The sequence below is a fragment of the Mus musculus genome, chromosome 1, assembly GCF_000001635.26.
Source record: "Mus musculus strain C57BL/6J chromosome 1, GRCm38.p6 C57BL/6J".
Lineage (NCBI taxonomy): Eukaryota > Metazoa > Chordata > Mammalia > Rodentia > Muridae > Mus > Mus musculus.
In genome coordinates, this window is record NC_000067.6 from 4,762,067 (window position 1) to 4,786,320 (window position 24,254).

A 24,254-nucleotide genomic window follows, 5' to 3' on the forward strand; every position below is an offset into this window, starting at 1 on the left:
CTAAGAGAGAACAGGGCACATAGTTTCTCCAGACCCACACCACATTCAGGGCCCTTTGTACAGTCCAAGGAGCCTCCAGGCTGGAAAACTTCAAATTAACATGGACTCCGAGCACTTGCTTACTGTCACATGTGGCCTTGGCACGATAGAAAAGGTACATTAAACAAATAACCTTCCAAGTGTCTTGCTTGGTACAGAGGATCTCTCGGTGCTCTAAAGGTGAATAATGCCATCTGGGTACCATGATGGCCTAACCCTTCCATCTCCACCATGCAGCACCGGCTTGGCTGAGGGGTGGGAGCCAGTGTACCTGTGATGACCAGGGAGTGGAATGTGATGGTTTGTATATCCTTGGACCAGGGAGTGGCACCATTTGGAGGTGTGGCCTTGTTGGAATAGGTGTGACCTGGTTGGAATAGGTGTGTCACTGTGGGTGTGGGTATAAGATCCTCACCCTAGTTGCCTGGAAGTCAGTCTTCCACTAGCAGCCTTTGGATGAAGACATAGAACTCTCAGCTCCTCCTGCGCCATGCTTGCCTGGATACTGCCATGTTCCCACTCTGATGGTAATGGACTGAACCTCTGAATCTGTAAGCCAGCCCCAATTAAATGTTGTTTTTTATAAGACTTGCCTTGGTCATGGTGTCTGTTCACAGCAGTAAAACCCTAACTAAGACAGTACCCGAAAAAGGTTTGTGAGCCTCAAGGGTGTCTCCGAAGCACTATCAAGACAAGGTGCCCATTGGGCCCTGTACCTTTCCCTCTGCGCACAGAGCTCATTCATTCTCACTGCATTGAAGCATCTGTGGGGGTCCTTCATCTCATAATACCCAGTGTTTTCCTCAGAACAGAAGTGGATCCCAGTAACTGAAGAGAAAGCTAAACGTCTCAAGTGCTCTGGGGAGGCTGAGGAACCAAGCTCAGGAAATGGGTAGGACAGCAGCAGGTGAGGCCGGGAAGCCTAGACAGCACAGTATAAAGCCAGGCGCAATGCACCACCCCACAGGCCTTAAGACCCATGCGCTGGGTCAGGCTGCTTTAGCACATCTTAACTCTGGCCAATTAGCTGATCATCCTTAAAGCAATGCATAACCTTCCTAAGCTTCAGTTTCCCTGACTGAAGAAGTAAGTTTTTAAATGCTACATGTTGACAAGTCTAAAACCCTGTTGATTGTAAGATTGCCGAAACCTTGAGAGGGTCTTGGAGGCACACATATGGAGCTCAGCACTTGGGAAGATGAGGCCGGATGACAAAGTACAGACCAACCAGTACTCAAGGTCAGGCTGAGCTACATGGTAAGAGTGTCGTGATTAAATACAAGAAAATAAGTAATACACAGTCAGTTTTAGCTTATGTTCATGCCGGGAAACCCATGAAAAAGACACTGCCAATTGATACTGTGACTACTGTGGCAATGACCACTTGCTTCCAATTTTTGTTTTGTATATCATTAAAATCTCTCCATGCTCTAGGACTGGTTCTCAGAATTGAGCACGTGACCTTGTGCCTGCTGGGAAAGAGCTCTACCACGGAACTACACATTCCCTTTTACTCTTTATTATGAAGTGGAGTCTCAGTCAGTTTCCCAAGCTTTGGACAATGCTGCTGCACACTTTTAATCCCGGCACGTGGGAGGCAGAGTCAGGCAGATCTTTGAGTTCAAGGGACAGCCTGGTCTACAGAGCAGCCAGGGCTACACAGAGAAACCCTGTCTCAAAGCTCCCCTTCCCCTCCCCCAAGCCCCCACTCCAACTCCACAACAAAAAAGCTTCCTAGGCTGGCCTTGAGTTCTCATTTCTCCTGCGTCAGCCTCTCAAGGAGCTAGGATAACCAGTCTGCATAACTAAGACTGGGTAACATTTTAATTAGGCTTAATTTAGATATAGATATATCATATCACACTTTCATAGATATAAATGAGAGAAAACAGGTCGAGTGTTCCTTATATGACATGATTGGAACCAAAAGTATTCAGAATTTCAGGATGTTTTCCGATTTTGGGATACTGCAACACTTAATGAGAGATCCTAGGGAGGAAATGAAAGTCTGAGCACATTTTTACCTTAAACACATAAATCTAAGGTAATTGCATTTATATCATACTTTAAATGATATTATGTATAAAACAACTTTTAAGTGTGGAATTTTCCACCAAATGGTATCACATTTAGAAAGTTTCAGGTTTTAGAATGTGTCATATTCCAGACTTAATGGCTAAGAATGTTTGAACTTATTTTCAAGTGTAAATTAATGGCTAGCAGTAGTGGCACATGTCTTTAATCCCAGCACTTAGGAGGCAGGTGGATTTCTGTGGGTCTGAGGCCAGTCAGGTCTACATAGTGATATTTAGTCCCTCCAGATCATGGAGTGAGACAAAAGGAGAAGAGAAAAGGGGATGGGGTGTGTTAAGAGCATGGTGATACACCCACCAACTCAGCTACTTAGGAAGCTAAGGTGAAAGGACTTCTGTCAGCCCAGAGAGCATAGCAAGACTCGAAGAAAAGGAGAAGTGGAATTGGGAAAAAGAAACAAGGTAGGAGAATCTTTTTCCAGCCAGCAGTCCTCTTCCCCCTACTTACCTGTCAACACATCCCTTTTCCATTCCCGTTTCCACAGGCAAGGATGCTGCTCTCTGGGCCATCTCTACAACTGGGAAGCATCTTCAAAGATGTGACCTCATGGAGAACAAAGTGGCACATGTCATTAATCGAGCACTCAGGAGGCAAAGGCAGGCTTCTGTGAGTTTGAACCCAGCCTAGTCTACATAGCCAATTCCAGACCAGCCAGGGTTACAGAGCAAGACCAGGCCTCCAAAGAAAAATGAATCTACATTTTTCTCCCAAACTTTCTAGAAGTCTGGCCTTTGTGTGCTGTGCTGCTGTCTTTGACTCTACCTGTAGTGGAAAAAGCCTTGAGACCACAGCCATGCCCTTCCCAGTGAAAAGAGCCTTTTTTTAAAAGATTTATTTATTATTATAAATAAGTACACTGTAGCTGACGCACCAGAAGTGGGTGTCAGATCTCATTACAGGTGGTTGTGAGCTACCATGTGGTTGCTGGGATTTGAACTCAGGACCTTTGGAAGAACAGTCAGTGCTCTTACCTGCTGAGCCACCTCTCCAGCCCAGAAAGAGCCTTGAGAACACAGCCATGCCCTTCCCAGTGGGAGGAGCCTTGAGAACACAGCCACACCCATTCCAAATGGTCCTTTGGGGTTTTCTAGTTTTGTTTTCACCCAGAAGGAGCAAATATTTGTGGGTGTCCTCTTATGTGAACAAAAAGACAGCTAAGTCCTCACACCCCTGACAAGTGGTCATCTCCCAACTGGAGCTCATTACAAGATCTCCTCAGGGAAAAGTCAGTGATGGGCAGGTGCTCTACACAGCACCCAGAAGCCTGTGGTGGGACCAAGGACATTTAAAGATCAGACGATGAAATTAGGTCTAGGCCTCGAATATTGGCAGTCATTAAAAAAAGTTTTTTTGGTTTTCTTTAAAAAGAGAAAGAAAAGAAAAGAAAAGAAAAGAAAAGAAAAGAAAAGAAAAGGAGGGGAGGGGAGGGGAGGGGAGGGGAGGGGAGGGGAGGGGAGGGGAGGGGAGGAGAGGAGAGGAGAGGAGAGGAGAAGAGAAGAGAAGAGAAGAGAAGAGAAGAGAAGAGAAGAGAAGAGAAGAGAAGAGAAGGAAAAAGAGAAAGAAAAGGAAAGGAAAGGAAAGGAAAGGAAAGGAAAGGAAAGGAAAGGAAAGGAAAGAAAAGAAAAGAAAAGAAAAGAAAAGAAAAGAAAAGAAAAGAAAAGAAAAGAAAAAAAACTTTTTGAGACAGTTGCACTATGCAGCTCTGGCTTTCCCAGATCTCACTATGTAGACCAGGTTGTCTCAAACTCACAGAGATGGACCTCCCTCTGCCTCCCGAGTGCTAGTGCTGGATTAAACATGTACAGCCACTCCCAGCTTTCTCTGAAATGTATGTGCAAGCATGTGAGTGTGCGTGTGTAATCAGTGCCTATGAGGCCACAAGTGGGTGGCACATCGTCTTGAGAGGGAGTGACAGGGGGTTCTGAGCCACCTGATATGCTGGGCATTGAACTGAGGACCTCTGGAAGAGCAGTAAGTGCTCTTAATCACAGAGCCATCTCTCCAGCTTATTTTTGGTTTTTGCCTGTAGGAGTTGAGTACTTTAAAATATTGAGGCTTTGATGCTTAGTTTTGTAGAGTGGGTTGATCTGTGAGTTCACTCACAAAATTATCTTGGGAAGGCCAAGAAGAGTGGACCTTGCATTGGACCTTGCATTGGCTCTGCGTAAGAGCTATAAGATCAGCCGGGCATGGTGGCGCACGCCTTTAATCCCAGCACTCGGGAGGCAGAGGCAGGCAGATTTCTGAGTTCGAGGCCAGCCTGGTCTACAAAGTGAGTTCCAGGACAACCAGGGCTACACAGAGAAACCCTGTCTCGAAAAACCAAAAAAAAAAAAAAAAAAAAAAAGAGCTGTAAGACCTGCTCTTGATAGTGAGATCTCTTGGTGAGTGTCCATGATGTCCAGTGACACAGAGCTGAGACCCAGAGCTACTCAGCAAGTTACCACACACAGGACACATTCCTTACGGTTCAGTGAGAACGGCTGAATAACCTTTGTCTTTCTTCACTTTCCCCGCCTCTAACAAGCTAGTGTGGTTATTACACACTGTACTGAGGAGCCAGAAACAGCCCTGTTGGTTTTCTTTTGTGTTATAATAGGATTTGGGACACTGCGTTCTAATTATGATCTTGATACTACTATATGTTTCTCACCCTGAGAGAGCCAGGCAGGAGGTGGGAAAGAGTTCCTCCCCTGAACGGGAAGTAGAACAAAGAGCAGAACACGCTCTCCCCATCCTACACAAGGCAGCAGACGGCAGCAGCAGGCAGCAGCAGGCCACGCTACTGTTGAGAGCTGTCGCCAGACTGTAACCTTTACATACTGTTTTGGATGCCTTCTTGAATCCGATGTTTTTAACCCAAACACTGCGGTTCTCCTCACCTTCCATCCACATTTGATAAAGTTTGATATTTCTCTCACTTTTTTTCTTCTAGTTTTTGAAAGTAGAACATTTGTTTTGCAACAGATCAATGAAGTCCTCAGAACGAGCCTGGGCTACACAGCTGCTGTGGGAGCTGTTCCTTCTAGGAATCCACATCTGGATCTATAACAGTTTCCTTTTTGTTGTTGTTATTTTGTTTTGTTTTGTTTTTTCGAGACAGGGTTTCTCTGTATAGCCCTGGCTGTCCTGGAACTCACTCTGTAGACCAGGCTGGCCTCGAACTCAGAAATCCGCCTGCCTCTGCCTCACAAGTGCTGGGATTAAAGGCGTGCGCCACCACTGCCCGGCCTATAACAGTTTCTAAGTGCCTCTTTAGCCCAGCCCTGACAGCGCATCCTAGTTCTGCTTCCTCTGGTGCTCGTGCACACGGTCGCCATGCTTCCCACAAGTCCACTCCTGAAGATAGTAAGCCTTAAAACCACAAGATGTATCAACAGGCTGATCAGCTGGGTGGTAGAAATAAGGACATCTGTGCTTGACCCAAGTTCAGAAAACAGCCATTAAAACCTGGAGCGGCTGAGTATCTGCCATCTCATTTCTGCAAGCTTACAAGAGGGTGAGGAGCCAGGACATCTGTGCTTGGCCCGAGGCACAGGAGCAAGACTGGAGGTGCTTGCCACTGCTGCTGTCATGTTGTGGCTATTGCTGGGCGCTCCCTGTAGCTGTAGGCCTCAAGTCTCAATTTATAGATCTGTTTATTCTAAAGGAAAGAAGCAGGAAGTTCATTTTTATCAGTGACCTTGACTGGATGTCTTTGATGATGTTTAATAGGCTAAAGGTTCCGCAGTTTATTTATATCATTAAAAAATGATGCCATCTTTCTTGTATTTTTCACATCTCTTTAATGAGTGTGTTTCCTGAAGTCAGTCACACACACAGTTTAAAGCAAGTATTCTTCAGTACGACTTACTAATTCTTATTGTGGCTTCATCCTGACCGATGATATAAAGTGAGCGATATTATTTCCAAATATTTACCTGAACTTGTAATCTATTGTTTCTGGGCTTTTGTTTGTTTTGTGTTGTTTGTTTTAATTTTTTTTTTATTTTAATGGTGATATTTTAAAACCTTTTTCTCCATAATATTGTATAGAGCAGAATTTACATATTATATGTCACATTTTTAATCTTCTAATCTCCTTCTTTAAAAAGCAAAATGATTTGTCAATTTAAGAAGGTTATTTACAAAAAAAAAAAAAAATTACAGGCTGGGTGTGGTAGTATGCAACTTTGATCCCAGCAGTTAGGAGGCAGAGGCAGGCAGATTCCTGAGTTCAAGGCCAGCGTGGTCAACAGAGTGAGTTCCAAGACAGTCCTGTTACAATAAGAAATCTTGTCTCAAAAAACAAAAACAAAAACAAAAATTACAGCAGTGGAAACAGCCTAAGAAATTTTAGGAAACAGTGTCACCTAGTGGTCACACACGGCACTGCAGAAATGTTAACTTGATTTCGTGTCCCATTTCACTTACAAAGACCACGCTGACCCTGAAATTAGAGAACCAGTTGCCTGTGCTTCCCAAATGTTGTGATTAAAGGAGAGAGACACCATGCCAAGATTCCTGCCCTACTTTTGAAACAGCCTCTCAGGGCTGTTTTTACTCTCAGGTAAAATTTCTGAATTCTATTTTGCCTCTTAGTGGCTGGCATAAATCAAATTATAAAGACTCTTTTGGTCTGGAGAGTTCACTGAACTATCCAGAAATGAAAACAGCCAAGTGGGTGCTGCAGCTCACCTCCAGCTCTATTAGTTCCCAGGGAGACTCCAGTAGCCAGAGCATTATCTCCGCTGCAATTCGGCTACCTAAAGGAGGAAGGCTTTCTTCCCAGAATATCTCCCTTTAACTCTTTTTTAATGTGTTATTATGTGTGGCCATGATGTTGGAGAATTGCCTTGGTACACACGTGGAGGCCATGTGGAGTTGGCCTCTGCTTCCACCTTCGCCATGGGTTCCAGGAAGTGAACTCAGATCAATAGGCTTGCCTGGAAAAGAGCTTTAGGCACTGAGCCATGCCATCGACCCTGTATAGTTCAAGGATGAATGTCAACCAGGCTTAGTGACGCATGTTTGCAATCCTAGCCCTCTAGAAACAGAATCAAGTTCAAGTCTAACTTAGAGTATGTAGTATTTTTCTAAAAAAAAAAAAAAAAAATCCTGTGCTTAATGGCGATCCCTTTCACTAGCACATCGGTCCATATATCCCTTCTTCCGTGCTGGCCATCAACCATAAGAAGTACTGTTATCCACACAATTTTGCTGGCAAGATAACTGAAGCTCACAAGAATTCCTGGCTAACTTGGTTTATGCACCAAGGACCAAGCCCTTCAAAACTCCTTCCTTAATCCACTTTGCTCCCATGTTCAACACTGGCTTGTGACTGTACACTCTCAGCAACTTCACTCTGTGTATAATATACCAAAAAGTAAGAGCTTGTCAGCTGTGTATCCTTAACACAGTTAGGATACCATAATATCCCCCTAGGAAACTTGAGATCAACATCTGAAACAAAGTTTTGGGGGGATTGAAGAAATTCGGTGTGAAAGCAGCTGCTACAACTTGAGATTTGGCTGTCTTTCCTTCGGTTTTTTTTTGTTTTTTTGTTTTTTTGTTTTTTGTTTTTTTTGTTTGTTTGTTTGTTTTTTTTGTTTTTGTGGTCACCATCTATTACAGAACTTGGGTTTGTTCCACCAGACCTAGGTTCTAATCAATCCCTTTGAAACTTACTTCAGATTCTGTCCATTGTATTTCAGTGGTTTGGTTATCCTAGTGTCTGAACCTCTGAGGCAACTGCCTTTCTAATTTCAATGTGTCTAGCATTGTGCCTGTGTGTGTGCCCTTGAGAACTGTCGATTGTAGAAACTCATGAATACTTAATATTATTAATCAAACCTGGAATTTCCCAATGCTTGCATTTGGCCACCAGGGGGCAGTCTTGCCAATTTGAAATGCCGATTTCGTTTTTGGGAGACTCCAATTCTTCACCTTTGAGCATCTCAAACGTTACTTCTTTTAGAACTTTTCACTTGAAAGTATTTCAAAGGTAACTCCTGCTGGCCGCTTGCCAGAGTTTGTCTAAGCAGAAGGCAACGTTTCATTCTCAGTAGCTACTCCATGCAGGTAGCCACAAGCCCACCAACAAACGAGAGGAAAAGGAGACAGCCCACTCAAGAGCCCAGAAATTTGTGACAGTCAAGTTCTACAAAACTAGCACAGTGAGATTCCGACCCTGCCCAGAAAGGCTCAGAGTGTAACAGCTTGTCTCAGCAGTTGGCTCACAGGCCATGGCAAGGGAGGTTGGGGGCGAGGACAATGACACAAATGTACAAATGACAAGCAGTGAGGAACCGCCATTAGAATCACTTATGTCCTTGAACATTCTAACCAGTGTGACACTAGAACTAAGGTCTCCACCACTGCCATGGGTCATAGCTCACTGGACAGGCTGGGCTGGCTGGGCTGGCTGGGTTGAAGCTTCAATCTGCATTCTGAATGGGGGCTTGGAAGATGCAGAAAACCCTATAAACAGATGCAAAGAGCTGACTGGGCCAACTCGCCAACACCAGTCCTGCCTGGGTTCCTCTCCTCAGCAAACCAGCCACATTCTACATTGGACTTTTGGATTCAGGGTGGATTTTCCTTCCGAGAAGAACACATGCATAGCTCCCTGGCTTTCTCATTCTAATCTTGAAGTATAATCACTTCTGAATCCAGTCTGTACTTTAACTTTGCCAGGATGTGGAAGCAAGAGCATCAAGCCAACAGGATGACTACACAGTCCTGTTACGTATCCTTCAGCAGCCCTAACCCTGGCCTTAAACAAAATCCCTTGACAACCCTTTTAAGTTCCTCTGTGTGTCTGTCTGTGTGTGTGTGTGTGTGTGTGTGTGTGTGTGTGTGTGTGTGTGTGTATGTATAGTTGCCAGCTTAGAAATATAAAATCCATTATTTAAAATTAGTTTTCGGGCAGCTAGTAGAGGACACGGGCAAGATGGCGGTGGTGGCTGGTCTGGTGCGGGGACCCTTGCGGCAGGTTTCCAGGCGTTTTCACCGCTCGGCGCCCGCAGCGGTGCAGTTGACAGTTCGTGAAGCTAATAATCAAGGTACGGATGAAGAACTAGAAAGAGATGAAAAAGTTTTTCTGCTTGGGGAAGAAGTTGCCCAGTATGACGGTGCATACAAGGTTAGCAGAGGCCTGTGGAAGAAATACGGTGACAAGAGGATCATCGACACCCCCATCTCAGAGATGGGCTTTGCTGGAATTGCTGTTGGTGCAGCCTGTGGCTGGGTTGCGGCCCATCTGTGAATTTATGACCTTCAATTTCTCTATGCAAGCTATTGACCAGGTTATAAACTCAGCTGCCAAGACTTACTATATGTCCGCTGGCCTTCACCCTGTGCCCATAGTATTCAGGGGGCCCAATGGCGCCTCAGCAGGTGTAGCTGCTCAGCACTCGCAATGCTTTGCTGCATGGTATGGGCACTGCCCAGGTTTAAAAGTGGTCAGCCCCTGGAATTCCGAGGATGCAAAAGGACTTATTAAATCGGCTATTCGTGATAATAGCCCAGTGGTAATGCTAGAAAATGAACTGATGTATGGAGTTGCATTTGAAGTTCCTGCAGAAGCTCAGTCAAAAGATTTCCTGATTCCTATTGGAAAAGCCAAAATTGAAAGGCAAGGGACCCACATCACTGTAGTTGCCCATTCAAGCCCAGTGGGCCACTGCCTAGAAGCTGCAGCTGTATTGTCTAAAGAGGGAATTGAATGTGAGGTAATAAATCTGCGTACCATCAGACCAATGCACATTGAAGCCATAGAAGCCAGTGTGATGAAGACATACCATCTCGTGACTGTGGAAGGAGGCTGGCCACAATTTGGAGTAGGAGCTGAGATTTGTGCCAGAATTATGGAAGGCCCTGCATTCAACTTCCTTGATGCCCCTGCCGTTCCTGTCACTGGTGCTGATGTCCCTATGCCTTACGCAAAGGTCCTAGAAGACAACTCCGTACCTCAGGTCAAAGACATCATATTTGCAGTAAGGAAGACTTTGAACATCTAATTCGGACTTTGAATGTAAAGTCATTGAAATCTATTTAAAATCCTTGGTGGGACTTCACCTGATGTGTACTGCGAGACTGCTAGTCATAAAGTTAACGCTGAAGTGACAGCAGGTGTCTGAACTGTAAGAAGTTTCAATGTGCTTATGAGTGGAATGTTTTCCACTCCCTACCCTAGATACTCTGCTTTCTTTGTCTGTTACTGTTTAAGTTAAATTTGCCCTCTTTCACTAGAAGGGGCAAGATAAGAATGCCCCCACAGAAGATAACTTATGTGTCTAAGAAGTATATTATCTACATTTGCTGTTTAATTGTTTTGATAAGGAATAAAGGGGATTCCCACCAATAAATAAATAAATAAATAAATAAATAGAATTAGTTTTCTTTTGAGTAAAAAAATGAAAGCTTTTAAAATAATTAAATTTGAATAATAAATTTAAATTCTTCAAAAAATGTATTTTGAAGAAGGGAATACATGTATGTGTACACACGTGGGTGAATGCACACATTTCCATGTGTGCAGAGAGCACATGAGGATGTCTGGTGTCACACAGGCCGTTTCTGACTAAGTCAGTGACCCCCAAGCCTCAGAGCATCCTGGATTCACTCTCCACAGTGCTCAAGTCACAGGCATATGCAATTGTGGCCGACTGTTTATGTAGGTGGTGGGTGTTCAAACTCAGGTCTTCACTGTTGTACAGCAAGCTCTGTTTACCACTAAGTCATCTCTTTGGCCCATAATATTCATTGTCATTTTGTTACTAGGATGTCCAGACTGGTTTTCCATGTGCGTATCCTTTACACAGCGTAGAATACATTGCCAAATATGAGAAATTCAAACTACTGATGCTTACATATCTTTCGAAAGGTCTATGAATCTTAATTTTAGTTGGTGAGAATAAAATCAGCTATATACATCAGAGGCCTTTACCTGAAGAGCCATCCCGCAGGCCCCTACTAATTTCTGTAAGTCCCTTATCTGTATGAAGAAGAGGGAGAGTTTTAAGGTTATTAGATTTAGGAATTCTGTTTATTGAACAAACTGCAGAAGGGAAGACTGGTGCCAATTGTTTCAGACTTGGGTGCTATGTTTCTGCCTCTGCTATGCTGCTTCTTCAAAATGTATTTTTTAGCTCCTGCTAAAAACAATATAAAGTCTATCATGCATTTTCTTCTCATTAGTGAGACTCAAGAGTGCTTTACAGACTATATGTAAATCCTAAGAGGGAAGGAAGTAGAATCCACAGGGTGGCAGTTACCTAAGGATCAGAAGAGACACTAACTCTAGAGGCCTACGAAACAGGCATGTGCTACATGCTTTACAAACACTAGCGACTTGCATAATAACTGTTCTAATTTTATGTCAACTTGACAGTCATCTGAAATGAAGGAATCTCAATTAAGAAAATGCCTCTGTACAATCCAGCTGTAGGCAAACCTGTAGGGCATTTTCTTAATGATTAATGGGGAAGGACCCAGCCCATTGTGGGTGGTGCCATCTGTGGGCTGGTGATCTCGGGTTTTATAAGGAAGCAGGCTGAGCAAGCCATGAGGAGCAAGTCAGTAAGCAGCATGCTCCATGGTCTCTACATGAGCTGCTGCCCTGTTTGAGTTCTTATCCTGGCTTCCTTCCTTGATGAACAGTGTTACGGACGTGTAAGCAAAATAATCTTCCTTCCCAACTGGCTTTTGGTCATGGTGCTGGTTATAGCAGTAAAATCCCTAAGAGAATTTGTATTTTATAATAACCAAATTTTTATTTTACCCTCCATTTGGCAGATGGTGAAACTGAGGCAGAGAATAAATTGCATGCCAAAGTCCCAAATCTAGTCTTGCTTAAAGTCCTACTCAAGTGTTTCACCCAGATGGCTGTGCAGCTCCAAGCATGTAACGAGCAAGCTAGAGTGTAGTGGTCTGCCTACAGCAAGTTATCACGAAAGACAACCGTCATGGGACTCACACTAACATCAGAGCTCTCTCCTCCACCCTAAGTGAAACGAGTACTGGTCCCGTCTGACACTCCCCACCCTAAGAAGGACCTTCTACTTCCCAAAGAAAATTGTAAAGACTTACAATTAAAAAAAAAGACCAGGGACTCAGATCATAACAAAAGTTTCCCTCTTACTTTAGAAATGGGATGTGGGGGCAGATGCAGGCACACATGGAGGCCAGATGCAGGCACACATGGAGACCAGATGCAGGCACACATGGAGGCCAGATGCTGGTCAGATGTCTTTTCTCAATGGCTTTTTTATTATTTTATGTGTATTGAGTATCTTGCCGAAAATCCATGGAAGTCAGAAGAGTGCATCAAGTGCCCTGGAATTGGGAAAACAGATGGTTGTGAGCTACCATGCAGCTAAACTGGCTGGCCACTGAGCCTGGAGGTATCTGACCAGTCTTCTGATGCCCAAGCTTCTGTGTGGCTCACAAACGCTTTAAAGTTTAAACTTCAACCCTTTGCCCATCTGTCTCCGAACTCTAGAACTGTCTGCTGTTTGCTTTGGCTTTTGGAGACAGGGTCTCACTTTATAGAGCAGGTTGGCCTTAAGCTCAGAGATATACCTGCCTCTCTGCCTTCTGGGAGCTGGGATTAAAGTAGTGTACAACTAACTATGCCTGGCACTAAAAATTGTTTTAAAACACTAACTCAAGTGTTTTTAGAGTTTGGTCACCAAAGCCTCCTGCACGAGGCAAGGCAATAGCTTTCCTTGGGCTACAGCACACCCCATAGTTACATTACAGGATGTGTGCACACCGAAAGCTGAGGCCACATTCCAGGAAGGACAGACCTACACTCAAGACTTATTGCTTTTTAAGGTAGAGTCTCAAGGGATACAAACTGCTACCACCTCCACTGGAGCGCTCCACGCCTTGTGACTGGCACAAGGGCTAGAGTGGACCACGTGAATTCCATGGAAGGCGCTATTTTGGCTGAGAATGAGCTGTAGGGATAGTCTCTCAACCCGGATACAGCTGTTTGTGACAAAGTCCCTGTCACCAAATAAACACTGGCCAGCATTCTACTTCACCAGACATCTGTTTCCTGTTTTTATTCTTCCCTTTATCACTCTATGCCAATTTCCTTCCACCTGTATGCCACCACAGACAACCAAAATGAAGAAAGCCCATGTTTGGCTGTCAGTTCTTCTATGTGAGGTAGCCACTCTGCTTGAAGGGATGGGGGAGGAGACTCCAAGAACCCGCAAAGTACATTCTGAGATGGAAGGCCGCAATGTGTTCTCCCTTCAGATGACTAATTTCCTCTCACTTCCCATGAAGAAGTCTTCCTGGGAAGGCAGGGGCTCTGAGACCTGCAAATGTACACTGCAGTACCAAAGGAAAGCCTCCTGCACAACTAGGCGGCAAGGCAATAGCTTTCCTAGGGCTACAGCACACCCCATACAGTTACATTACAGGATGTGTGCACACCCGATACAGTTACAATACAGGACGTGTTCATTTAAGGAAATTGATTTCTATGCAGACAGGCTATGGTCAAAGTTCTCCTCAGATCAAGGAAGCATGTGTCATTCAGGGGCCCCCCAGAAGCTGGAGCCAAAGGGCAGTGTCACTCAGTATGTACAGCACAGGTCCAACCTCTAAACTGCAAAGACATGGTAGGAAAGCGACTCTACAGTCTCTCCTCCTATTGCTGCAGACTGACACTGTACTTCAGCTAAAGGACTTGTCTGATGTCTTAAACAACAGAAGACCAAGAGGGCCCAGTTTAAGTCCCCGAACAGTAAAGGCTTCCAGGCCTACTAATCAATCTCTGCCCTGCACTCTGACAAAACAGAAAATGTAGGTAAGAAAAGTCCATGAAAAGATGGACAGTAAAGAAATGTTTTAAACTACTTAGTCAGGCTGGGCAGTGGCGGTACATGCCTTGAATCCCAACAGAAGCAGGCGGAACTGTGTGAGTTCAAAGCCAGCCTGGTCTACAGAACAAGTTCCAGGACAGCCAGGGCTACACAGAGAAACCATGTATCAAAACACAGTCTCCCCACCCCCCAAAAGAAAGGTAATTTTAAGTAGGTTTTTTTCTTTTTAATCCCCTTTCTAAAGCCTGCCACTGTTCAGATTTTCAAGCACACACCCTCAAAGGCTCAGTCGCTCGTGCAGCTTTTGCTGTCTGCTATTTAAGATGGAAAAAGAACAAAAGACCTGAGCAGTGAAGGCTGGTAACAGACCCAAAGCTTTAATACCCACAAGAATCCATGTGCAGCCCGTCTGGCTCACAAGTCTGATTTAGTAGAAGGCAGTTCAGGAGCTGTAATACTTGAGAAGATTCTCATCTGTAGGTTTTAGAATTTTCTTATCTGCCATATTCACTACCCAGCCAGGAGCAAGACCAAAGAAAATCTGCCTCGGATCCTTCCGAGCGCTGAGCATTCTGAAGAGTTCATCTTTCGTAATATCAGGAAGGACGTAGCCAAACTTCATGGCGAGTTCAAGTCTTGCTTCAGGAAACTTGGCAGGGTCAGCCAGGTAGCCCCGGTTTTTTGCATCGGTGTAATAGGGCACCAGTGACTCAGGGGGAAGCATTCTTTTCGGAATTGGTTGTCCCCGCAGAAAGAATGGAATAGGCTTGCACAGAATTTCTAAAAAGATTTTTTTTAGAAAGAGATGTAAATATTGGTTCTATAGGTAATAACTGTTACACATTTTAGATTTCCTAAGATGAGAAGTTAATTCCAAGAACTTTGTAGTTAAACGGGCTTAAGTAAGCAAAATGGAAATGATTCTTTTACATTTCTTTTCATTTTCTTATTATTGTCATGGAGGGGCTTTCACATGCGCTATGCTGTATATCAGGACAACTATCGGGAAGTTGCTCTCCTTCCACCATGAATCAAACTCAGGTCAGGCTTGCACAGTGGGTTCTCCTACTTAACTACCTACTTCGCATGGAAAGTCATTCGTAATAGTTTAGAAAAAGGAAGATAAAACATAGAGGGAAGAAAAAGAAAGAACATTTGTTTTCTCTCTCTCTCTCTCTCTCTCTCTCTCTCTCTCACATGGCCTACTATGCTTGTTGACCAGGTTTTAGTGCTTTGGCAGTGTTCACAGCTGCCCTTTTGTGGCCCCCTCGAGCACTGCACTCACATGCATATGTCTCCATGGAGACATAAATGTGTACACAGAAATAAAACTAAACAAACAAAAACAATCTTTAAATTTTTCAGAGGTTGGAGCTGTGCTGTACATACTGAGTGACACTACCCTTTGGCTCCAGCTTCTGGGGGACCCCTGAATGACACACATGCTTCCTTGATCTGAGGAGATAGAAATCAATTTCCTTAAACCGACCAGAGAACACTTACCTAGACTTCTTGGGTCATAGAAGGCTGTAGTAACAACACCGCCATTTTTTTCAATGGCAGCAATGGCTAATTCTGAAGCCAGCTGCACTTCAATATTAATTTTTGCTTGAAAAGTATCAGCACCCTGTAAAAAAAAAAAAAAAAAAAAAAAAGCCTGTTAGTAAATAGCTTAGATGGAAGCAAATTGGTGCCAAGTGTGTTTTCAGCCGAGCTCCCCTCCAAAGTACCCGTGATTCTGTAACTCCTCTGCTTAGGGGCCACTGTGCTTCACCCATCCATTCTCAAGCCCAGCAGACAGGAATGACAGCGGCGTCCTTCCCCATACTCTATTAGTAGTAAACCATTTAATCCTAGCAGCCCTAAAGCAGGATTATTACTATACCGACTTCAGGCAGGGACAATGAGCATACAGGCTGACAATACAGCAATTCCTAAGACAAAGTTAGGATACTAATCCAGAGTCGGCATTTTTCCTTTTTTCATGCTGAGGCTGAAACCCTCAGGTCTTCCCTTCTCCCCAGCACCATGTGTGTTCTTTCGAAAAGTATATTTAAAAGTAATTTGTGTGTGTGTGGGGGGGGGGGTGGAGTGTCTAGTCACAGCATGCAGCATGCATGTACAAGTCAGAAGACAGTTTGGTGGCTGTCCCTCCTCGCCTGCGCATGGATCCCAGGGATTAAGCACATGTCTCTAGGTCCAGTGGCCGTTTACCCATGAAGCCATTTTACCAGCCCATTTCTATTCTTACCCACAAGATAATGCTACATTATAAAAGACTAAGAACAAAACTTCCTGAGACTGGAGAGATGGTTCAGCAGTTAAAGAGCTGGCTGGGCAGTGGTGGCGCACGCCTTTAATCCAGCACTTAGGAGGCAGAGGCAGGCGGATTTCTGAGTCCAGGCCAGCCTGGTCTACAGAGTGAGTTCCGTGAGTTCCAGGACAGGACAGCCAGGGCTACACAGAGAAACCCTATCTCGAAGAAAAAAACAAAAACAAAAAGAGAACACTAGCTTCTCTTCCAGAGGACCCGGATTTACTTTGCAGCACCACATGGTGGCTCACAACCATATGTAACTCCAGGTCCAGGGGATCCAGTGCCGATGACCCCTCTTCTGACCTCTCCAGGTACTAGGCACATATGAGGTGCACAGACATATATGTAGGTAAGATACACATACACAAAAAACATCTTTAATATTTTAATAATAAAAAACAAATCTTACCTATCCCTAAGTGAGCAAAAAGAGGTTTCAGAACCAAGGGTCTGGAACAGCCTGAAAAGCAAAACACTGACAATATTGACGGGTTGGCTGTCCTTAAGAAGAGGGGGAAATCCACTTTGTATTCACTGCCCACTTTATTGGAGAGGAATCTTTTTCCCTAGAATGTTTAACACTAGAGATGAAGCAGTGGGCTTCTTAAAGTCCTGTCACTCAGGATATGGTAACTTTTCTCTAACTTCAGAACAGATGATTTTGCCATTTTAGTACGGGTGAGACTAGTTCCCAATCTATATTTGATAATGGTGGATATTTATAATCAATAGACTCAATTCAGAACTCGGGACTTGATTGTTAATGTGGGGTTTTTTGTTTCTTTTTTTATTTTATTTTATTTATTTTTTTTTTTTTTTTTTTTTTTTTTTTTTTTGGTTTTTCGAAACAGGGTTTCTCTGTGTAGCCCTGGCTGTCCTGGAACTCACTCTATAGACCAGGCTGGCCTCGATCTCAGAAATTTGCCTGCTTCTACCTCCCGAGTACTGGGATTAAAGGCGTGGGCCACCATGCCTGGCTTGTTTCTTTTTTTTAAAATTGCTACTCTGTAAGCTACTTAACCTATCTCATTATTCTGGCTCTGGTTTCAGTATTTTTTTTTAGCCAATTTTGAGGTATGTTGACATATTCTTTGGTTTCTTTTTTTTTTTTAAGATTTATTTATTATATATAAGTACACTGTAGCTGTCTTCAGACACTCCAGAAGAGGGCGTCAGATCTTGTTACAGATGGTTGTGAGCCACCATGTGGTTGCTGGGATTTGAACTTCAGACCTTCAGAAGAGCAGTCGGGTGCTCTTACCCACTGAGCCATCTCACCAGGCCCTGGTTTCAGTATTTTAAGTATTATAAACTGCATTTTTAGGAAAGTCTACAAATCAAGTTTCAATATTTTCCTTGAGAATATATATTTCCAAATAATTCTGTGCTTACTAATCACAGCATTTATTACCCACTATTTCCTTACATATTTAAACTCAGGAAAGACAATGGACAAGCTATGTGTGTGTGTGTGTACATTTATTCAACCATTGCCCCAGGGTATAATTTTCAGGCTAATGTCTGCTAGCATAATACACACATAACTGAAGAGTATCAAGACATGCAATTTAAATACTGCCAAGGTCATGGATTTTTCTATAAAGTAGAGCTATATCTTTTTTTTTTTACGCATCCAAAGTAAAATATTGAGGCTCAATCACATCGTTGGTATTGCTTTTCCAAATGAACTCCTCTGTTTGTGATTTGATTAGGGTTTGTTTGTTTTCTTTTCTTTTGTTTTAGGACAGGATTTTAAGTGTAGCCAAGGCTGGCCTAGAACTCACTATGTAGCTCAGGGTAGCTTTAAACATCCAGCAACACCCTGCAGTGGTTTCTCAAGTACTGGGATCACAGGTGCAGTCTACCAAATCTCCCAAGCCAATTCTTTTCTGAGGTTCACAGTCTCGGGGCATTTAAAAGGTTCTTCTATGGGCATATGCTTCCCTCTAGTGGACACTAAGTTACCGACCTATTCAGCTATGTAGTTCATTTGCTTATGAACTGCTGTTGAATTCATAGAACAGAATTTTTTACTGCCGCTGAAACAGGATTTCAGTAGATATTGTGTAGATATTAAGTAGCTTTCAGTGTGAGGACCGACATTGCTGAAACTATAACAAATTACCTACCTGTGCAAGGCTTAGGTGATAGTGAGAAAGACAGTGAAACCGAAGTGCAGTTTTGGACCAGATATTAAGAAAAATTATTTGGGAGGCTGGAGCAGTTAATGGCACAGGCTGCTCTTCTAGAGAGGCAGAGTTTTATTCTCAGCACGCATATGGTGGCTCCCAACCATCTCTAACTTCAGTGCTAGGGGATGCAAACCTTCAGCTGGCATCAGGTACATAAATGGTACACAGACGCACATGCAGGCAAAACACTCACACACTTAAAATAAAAGCAATAAAAAGAAAAATGCTTTGGGTAGGAAAAGGCAGATGCACAGTGTGCTTCTAAGAGAGGGAACAGGGCCACAGGCTGCACTTGAGCTCCTGGCCAGCTCCTGCCAGCTTGCAATGTAGTAAACTATTTTTTAAGGGTGAAGTAGGTGAACAGGTCCCAGATGGATGGAGTGGCACATGCCTGTCAACAGGAAAAGGCAGGAGTCAACCAGGTCTATACCGTGAGTTCCAAAATAGCCTGCCAGAGCTACCCAGTCTCAAACAACAAAAAATAATTTCAGAAAGATCTTCTTTGAGGCTGAGAGAGAACTCAGAGGTTAATAGCTCTTGCTGCTTGGGGGTTTGGGGTTTGGTTTCCATCACCCACACAGTGGCTCACAATTACTTATAACTCCAGTTCCAGGGGCTCTAATGTCCTCTTTTGAACTCTGTGCGTACATATGGTGCACATAAACATATAGACAAAACTCTTATATACATAAAGAAATCAAAAAAAAGTCTTTTAAATCTAATTGAATTTCCTGATATATTGACAGGTGAAACAAACAAAAAACAAAACAAAACAAAACAAATGAAAAAAAGGGAAAAAGCTGTACAGATTCACAGAGTATGCCAGCCGTCTAAAACCACAGCTAGAGTGAACCAGTGTTTTGGGTTTGTTTGAACTTTATTTTTATTTTGTTTTTTAGTCTATGTGTATGTGTTTTGACTGCATGAATGTCTGTGTACCATGTTCATACAGTCCCCGTGGAGGCCAGCAAAGAACGGAAGATCGTGTGGGACTGTAGTTCCAGTTTTGAGTACCATCATGTGGGACTGTAGTTCCAGTTTTGAGTACCATCATGTGGGACTGTAGTTCCAGTTTTGAGTACCATCGTGTGGGACTATAGTTCCAGTTTTGAGTACCATCGTGTGGGACTGTAGTTACAGTTTTGAGTACCATTGTGTGGGACTGTAGTTCCAGTTTTGAGTACCATCGTGTGGGACTGTAGTTACAGTTTTGAGTACCATTGTGTGGGACTGTAGTTCCAGTTTTGAGTACCATCGTGTGGGACTGTAGTTCCAGTTTCGAGTACCATCGTGTGGGACTGTAGTTCCAGTTTTGAGTACCATCGTGTGGGACTGTAGTTCCAGTTTTGAGTACCATATGGATACTGAGACTTGAACCCAGATTCTCTAGATGAACAGCCAGTGTCCTTAACCACTCATCATCTCTCCAGGCCCCAAGATGAGGTGTTGAGTAAGCAGTCCTTCAGATTCACCTTCCACAGTTTTTAGTTACTGGTTGGTGGCCATCCACAACTCCTAAGTCTTTATGAGCTAGGAAGGAAACCGAGAGCCTGTACAGGCTGAAGTGCAACTCCAGCACTGTTTAGGTTTTACACTGTGTGGAGGCCTCGTGTTGCTCCACCCCATCCTTCGCAGACACGAGTCTGACTTTATTATGTCATTTTCAGACTTTATGCAGGTACTCCTTATCTTACTCAATGAAGGCCCCAGTGTAGGACAGCAGCAATGCGGACAGCTCCGACATGGCAAAGAGGAGCCATAAAGTGTGCACCTGAAGTGAAGAGGTGCAAGGTCTCCATTTAATAGTCATAACTTAAGGCTACTAAGAACTATAGCAATTCATTTCTAACCTCCCACTATGCCTAACTTAATATTAATCTTTACTAGAGGTCTGTATGAAAAGAAGAAAATAGTGTCTCTACAGTTTGGTAATGTCCACAGTGAAGCATATATGTGGTATGTGTACATAATGAGAGTATGGCAAAGTATGTATATAGTACCAAACAACAAAACATACAAAATCCAATCTAGAGTTACCTCTTCAACCAGCTGGACTCCATAATCCCTCTTAAGCGGCTGGATGGTCACACCTCTCCCATTCACAAGCTGGGTTAGGTCAATAGGTTGAGTTGGATCAACTCGACCTAAATCAATGAGATACTGTAGTCTCCTGAGACTCAAAGGCTGATACTGGTGCCTGAAACTGCAAAGCAGGAATGTAATAATTAGAAAACACCAAGTAACCTTCCTGTATCCTCTTCAAACCAGCACGCTTTCCAGTGTTTTCCTTCATAATTTCTGATGGTCTAAAATAAATTTATAAGCACAACACAAACACATAATAAAACACCAGTGCTTCCTTTGGTCCACTAAAAAAAATTTACCTCTCTAAACATTTACTTCACTCATGGACACAAGTAACTCACAGTTTAATTCAAGATAATATCATAAGGTGCTGGAGAGATGGCTCAGCATTTAAGAGCACTGACTGCTCTTCCAATGGTCCTGAGTTCAATCCCCAGAAACCACATGGTGGCTCATAACCATCTGTAATGAGATCTGATGCCCTCTTCTGGAGTGTCTGAAGCCAGCTACAGTGTACTTACATATAATAAGTAAATAAATTTAAAAAAATAACATCATAAAATAAAAATGGTACCCACTACAATGTGCCATAAACATATTATATATGCATACATATTATATACATAATGTAATATATATATATATACATACATACATAATATATATGGGGATGTTTGTGTATATGTATCTAAATATATCTATATTTCAAATATATACCCATTTAAAAAGGTAATATACAGGCTGGTGAGATGGCTCAGTGGTTAAGAGCACCGACTGCTCTTCCAAAGGTTCCAAGTTCAAATCCCAGCAACCACATGGTGGCTCACAACCATCCGTAACGAAATCTGATGCCCTCTTCTGGAGTGTCTGAAGACAGCTATAGTGTACTTACATATAATAAATAAATGAATCTTTAAAAAAAAAAAAAGGTAATATACATGGAAATAAAAATACATATGGCAAGATACATTTACCTTTTATATATAAATATAGATACAGATATATATAGATATATATAGATATGGAAAGATACATATACATTTTTCAATTGTTAATCATCTAAGGAATTATGACAGCAAGCACTATCATCAGCATGTTGTTGGTCTGAGTAGACTCTGTACAAATGTGCTTTTCTGGGGGCATAGTCATACAGTGACACAGACAATAGAGGGTAAGTTACATTACTAAAAATTATTCAAAGCAACAGTACCATAAGTGTGTTCCTAAATAAACATAAGGTATCTACCAAATTACTTGTGTACTTCTTAGTGGAAATTACGATTTGTACTTAAAAAAAACAAAAAACAAAAAACAAAAAAAAAAAAACAACCTTACCTATGTCCTTCATTAAATCCATATTTTGGGATTCGTATGTAAAATGGAGTCTGCCCTCCCTCAAAGCCCAGCCTTGGCCGGGTTCCTCTCTGCCTTTCTCCTTTATGGCCTCTGCCACACTTCCTACCTCTTCTCCGATCTCTTGGACGTCTTTCCTACAAGAAAAAGTGAGTTTTAAGATCTTCAGATACATTTCTGAAAACTGTCTCATCTCATAGCATATTCCATATTAATGCTGTTTATCCATTGCACCAGAGGTAAAGTACCGTGTGCCAAGCCCTGCTCTAGCTGCGTGCTCATCTTTATACTCCACCAACATAGTTCTCTCAGAATGTAGCTGATCCTAGTAACCAAAATACAAGGTGAAACACAGGGCAAAGTTCTAAGGAAGGGATGGGATCCAACAGGAATAACAAGCTCTACAATAAGCTAGGTCCCTGTAGTGATTGCTATCTGCTAGGTTGAGGCAGGAGGATTCAAAGTTCAAGGCCTGCCTAAGCTACAAAAAAAGGGCAAGGCCAGCAACCCCCAATTTTCTGAGAGTCTGTCTCTGAATAAAGCATTTAAAAATCGGGAAAGGGAACCAGATGTGGTGGCGCATGCCTTTAATCCCAGCACTCGAGAGGCAGGGACAGGAGGATTTCTGAGTCCGAGGCCAGCCTGGTCTAAAAAGTGAGTTCCAGGACAGCCAGGGCTCTACAGAGAAACCCTGGGGGGGGGGGGGGGGGGGGGCGGTGAGAGGGCATCGGGAAAGGGTTTGGGATTACAGCTCAGTGGTATAGTGTGCTTGAACAAACAAGCTAAGGGCCTAAATTTAGTCTTCAGGAAAAAGCAGCTGGAACGGAAAAAGAAAATCCTAGAACTAAACAGCCAAAACGAGGCTTGAGTGACATTAAATGTTTTATTTTTAAATTAATCGTAAATATGTAATTAGATCACATATGGCTAAGGAAAACTCCAATTTTTGCTAGGGACACATTCTAATTTCCTAAATTCCTAAAAGATAAGCTCCTGGCAACTTGTCCCCCTCCACAGAATTGTAAAACTGATGTGAAATGATTAATTGCTTCGGTAAAGTTCCTCATGTAGCTGTAAGTTCCCCAGAAATAAAGTAATTGCGACCTTTCAAAGCCCTCCACCTTCTACCCCTTTAACCTGGGCCTAAGGGGAATTGTGGTTGGCTGCACTATAACATTAAAAAATTGGCTAATTACAACTGGATAGAGTCGGGTAGTCTTTCGGTGTTCTCTAACTCCGTAACATCTTTCCCTTAATTGACTTTGTCAACCGCCCCCCCCCCTAAAAAAAAAGCCGTATATTAAGTTACTGTAAAAGCCGAGCAGCCGACCCACAACAGTTTTCTAGTTGCACCCTGGGTTGCACATTGGCCAGCTGGAATGTAGAAAAAACACTGGGATTTTTATAACGACGATAGGCACTTGCTAAGCAGTTCAGTTTAAACGCAATTTTGGATGAATCGTCTGCAGTTCCCGAGTGTGTACCCTCCGCCTGCTTAGCATCCTTAACACTGGGCGCACGCGGAAGGGAGCCAGGCGCCCGCACGCGTCCATCGCCAGAGTGACGCGGCCCCTGCACTCCCCGCACCGCCGCCAAGCGTTTACCCGTTTTCTGGAGTTAGGACTGGGCTTCAGGTTGGCCAGGCTCACTCTCGGCAAGGACCGCAGCAGGTCCAGGCTGGTCCCGCAGCCGCGCGCCGTGCCAGCCATGACCCGCGGTGCTTCAAGGGCGCCCAGGAAGCGGCGTAGACTCCGCGTTGCTTTACGGCTCCGCCCGGCCCCTGTCGCGCTGCAGCGGCCGTACTGCCCCGCCCCTGTCGTGCTGCAGAGCGACCGCATCCGCGTCGGTAGGCTATGTCTTCCAGCTTCCAGGCTTGATGTCTTTTTACTTCGGGGAACTGCATCAACTTTTGTGAGATCATGCTTTATCCTCTGGCTTTGGTACCATTTTGTGAACGAAAACTGTTCTCTTCTGCCCTGTAATGACTGAACACGCTGTACGGTAAAAGTGGGGCCTCATGAAGCGAAAAGTAATCCAAAATGATGTGAACAGGTTCAAGCTTTGAGACTCTGGTAATTCAACTGTTACAGTGCCTGGCTCTAGAATTAATTGTCTAATTAGGTTCAACCTAATAGCGTGCCTTGCAGTTAACGATGGGGGGTGGGGCATACTTAGCTCCTGGGGTATGCCAGAAACTGAGTTAAAGTTAGCCTTACTAGATTCATATAAACAACCACGCTAGAAGCGAGGTGTGGTTTTATGCCTATCAGATCGACCCAGCTGTCACAGCAGATGGTATAGATAGGATTCAAAGCTAATGAACTTAAACTGCCAAACATATATTTAACTCTC

At 43.5% G+C, this 24,254-nt stretch overlaps 1 protein-coding gene and 1 pseudogene across 4 annotated transcripts; one reads left to right on the forward strand and one right to left on the reverse strand.

Moving 5' to 3' along the window:
• On the forward strand, positions 9,039-10,327 carry Gm6123 (predicted gene 6123; annotated as a pseudogene).
• Mrpl15 (mitochondrial ribosomal protein L15) lies at positions 11,132-23,684 on the reverse strand. Of its 4 annotated transcripts, none has more exons than NM_025300.4 (5): positions 23,507-23,660; positions 21,885-22,039; positions 20,502-20,667; positions 15,459-15,582; positions 11,132-12,450 (listed from the first exon to the last, which is right to left on the reverse strand). In NM_025300.4, exons 1-5 carry the CDS (start codon positions 23,609-23,611, stop codon positions 12,386-12,388), a joined length of 615 nt encoding a protein of 204 aa, NP_079576.1. In that variant the 5' UTR covers positions 23,612-23,660; the 3' UTR covers positions 11,132-12,385. The 4 variants fall into 4 exon arrangements, 3 of the variants coding, with proteins under 3 accessions (NP_079576.1, NP_001171129.1, XP_006495587.2); NM_001177658.1 differs by having other exon boundaries at positions 11,132-14,735; NR_033530.1 differs by lacking the exon at positions 21,885-22,039.
• Between the last annotated feature and the right edge of the window lie 570 nt (positions 23,685-24,254).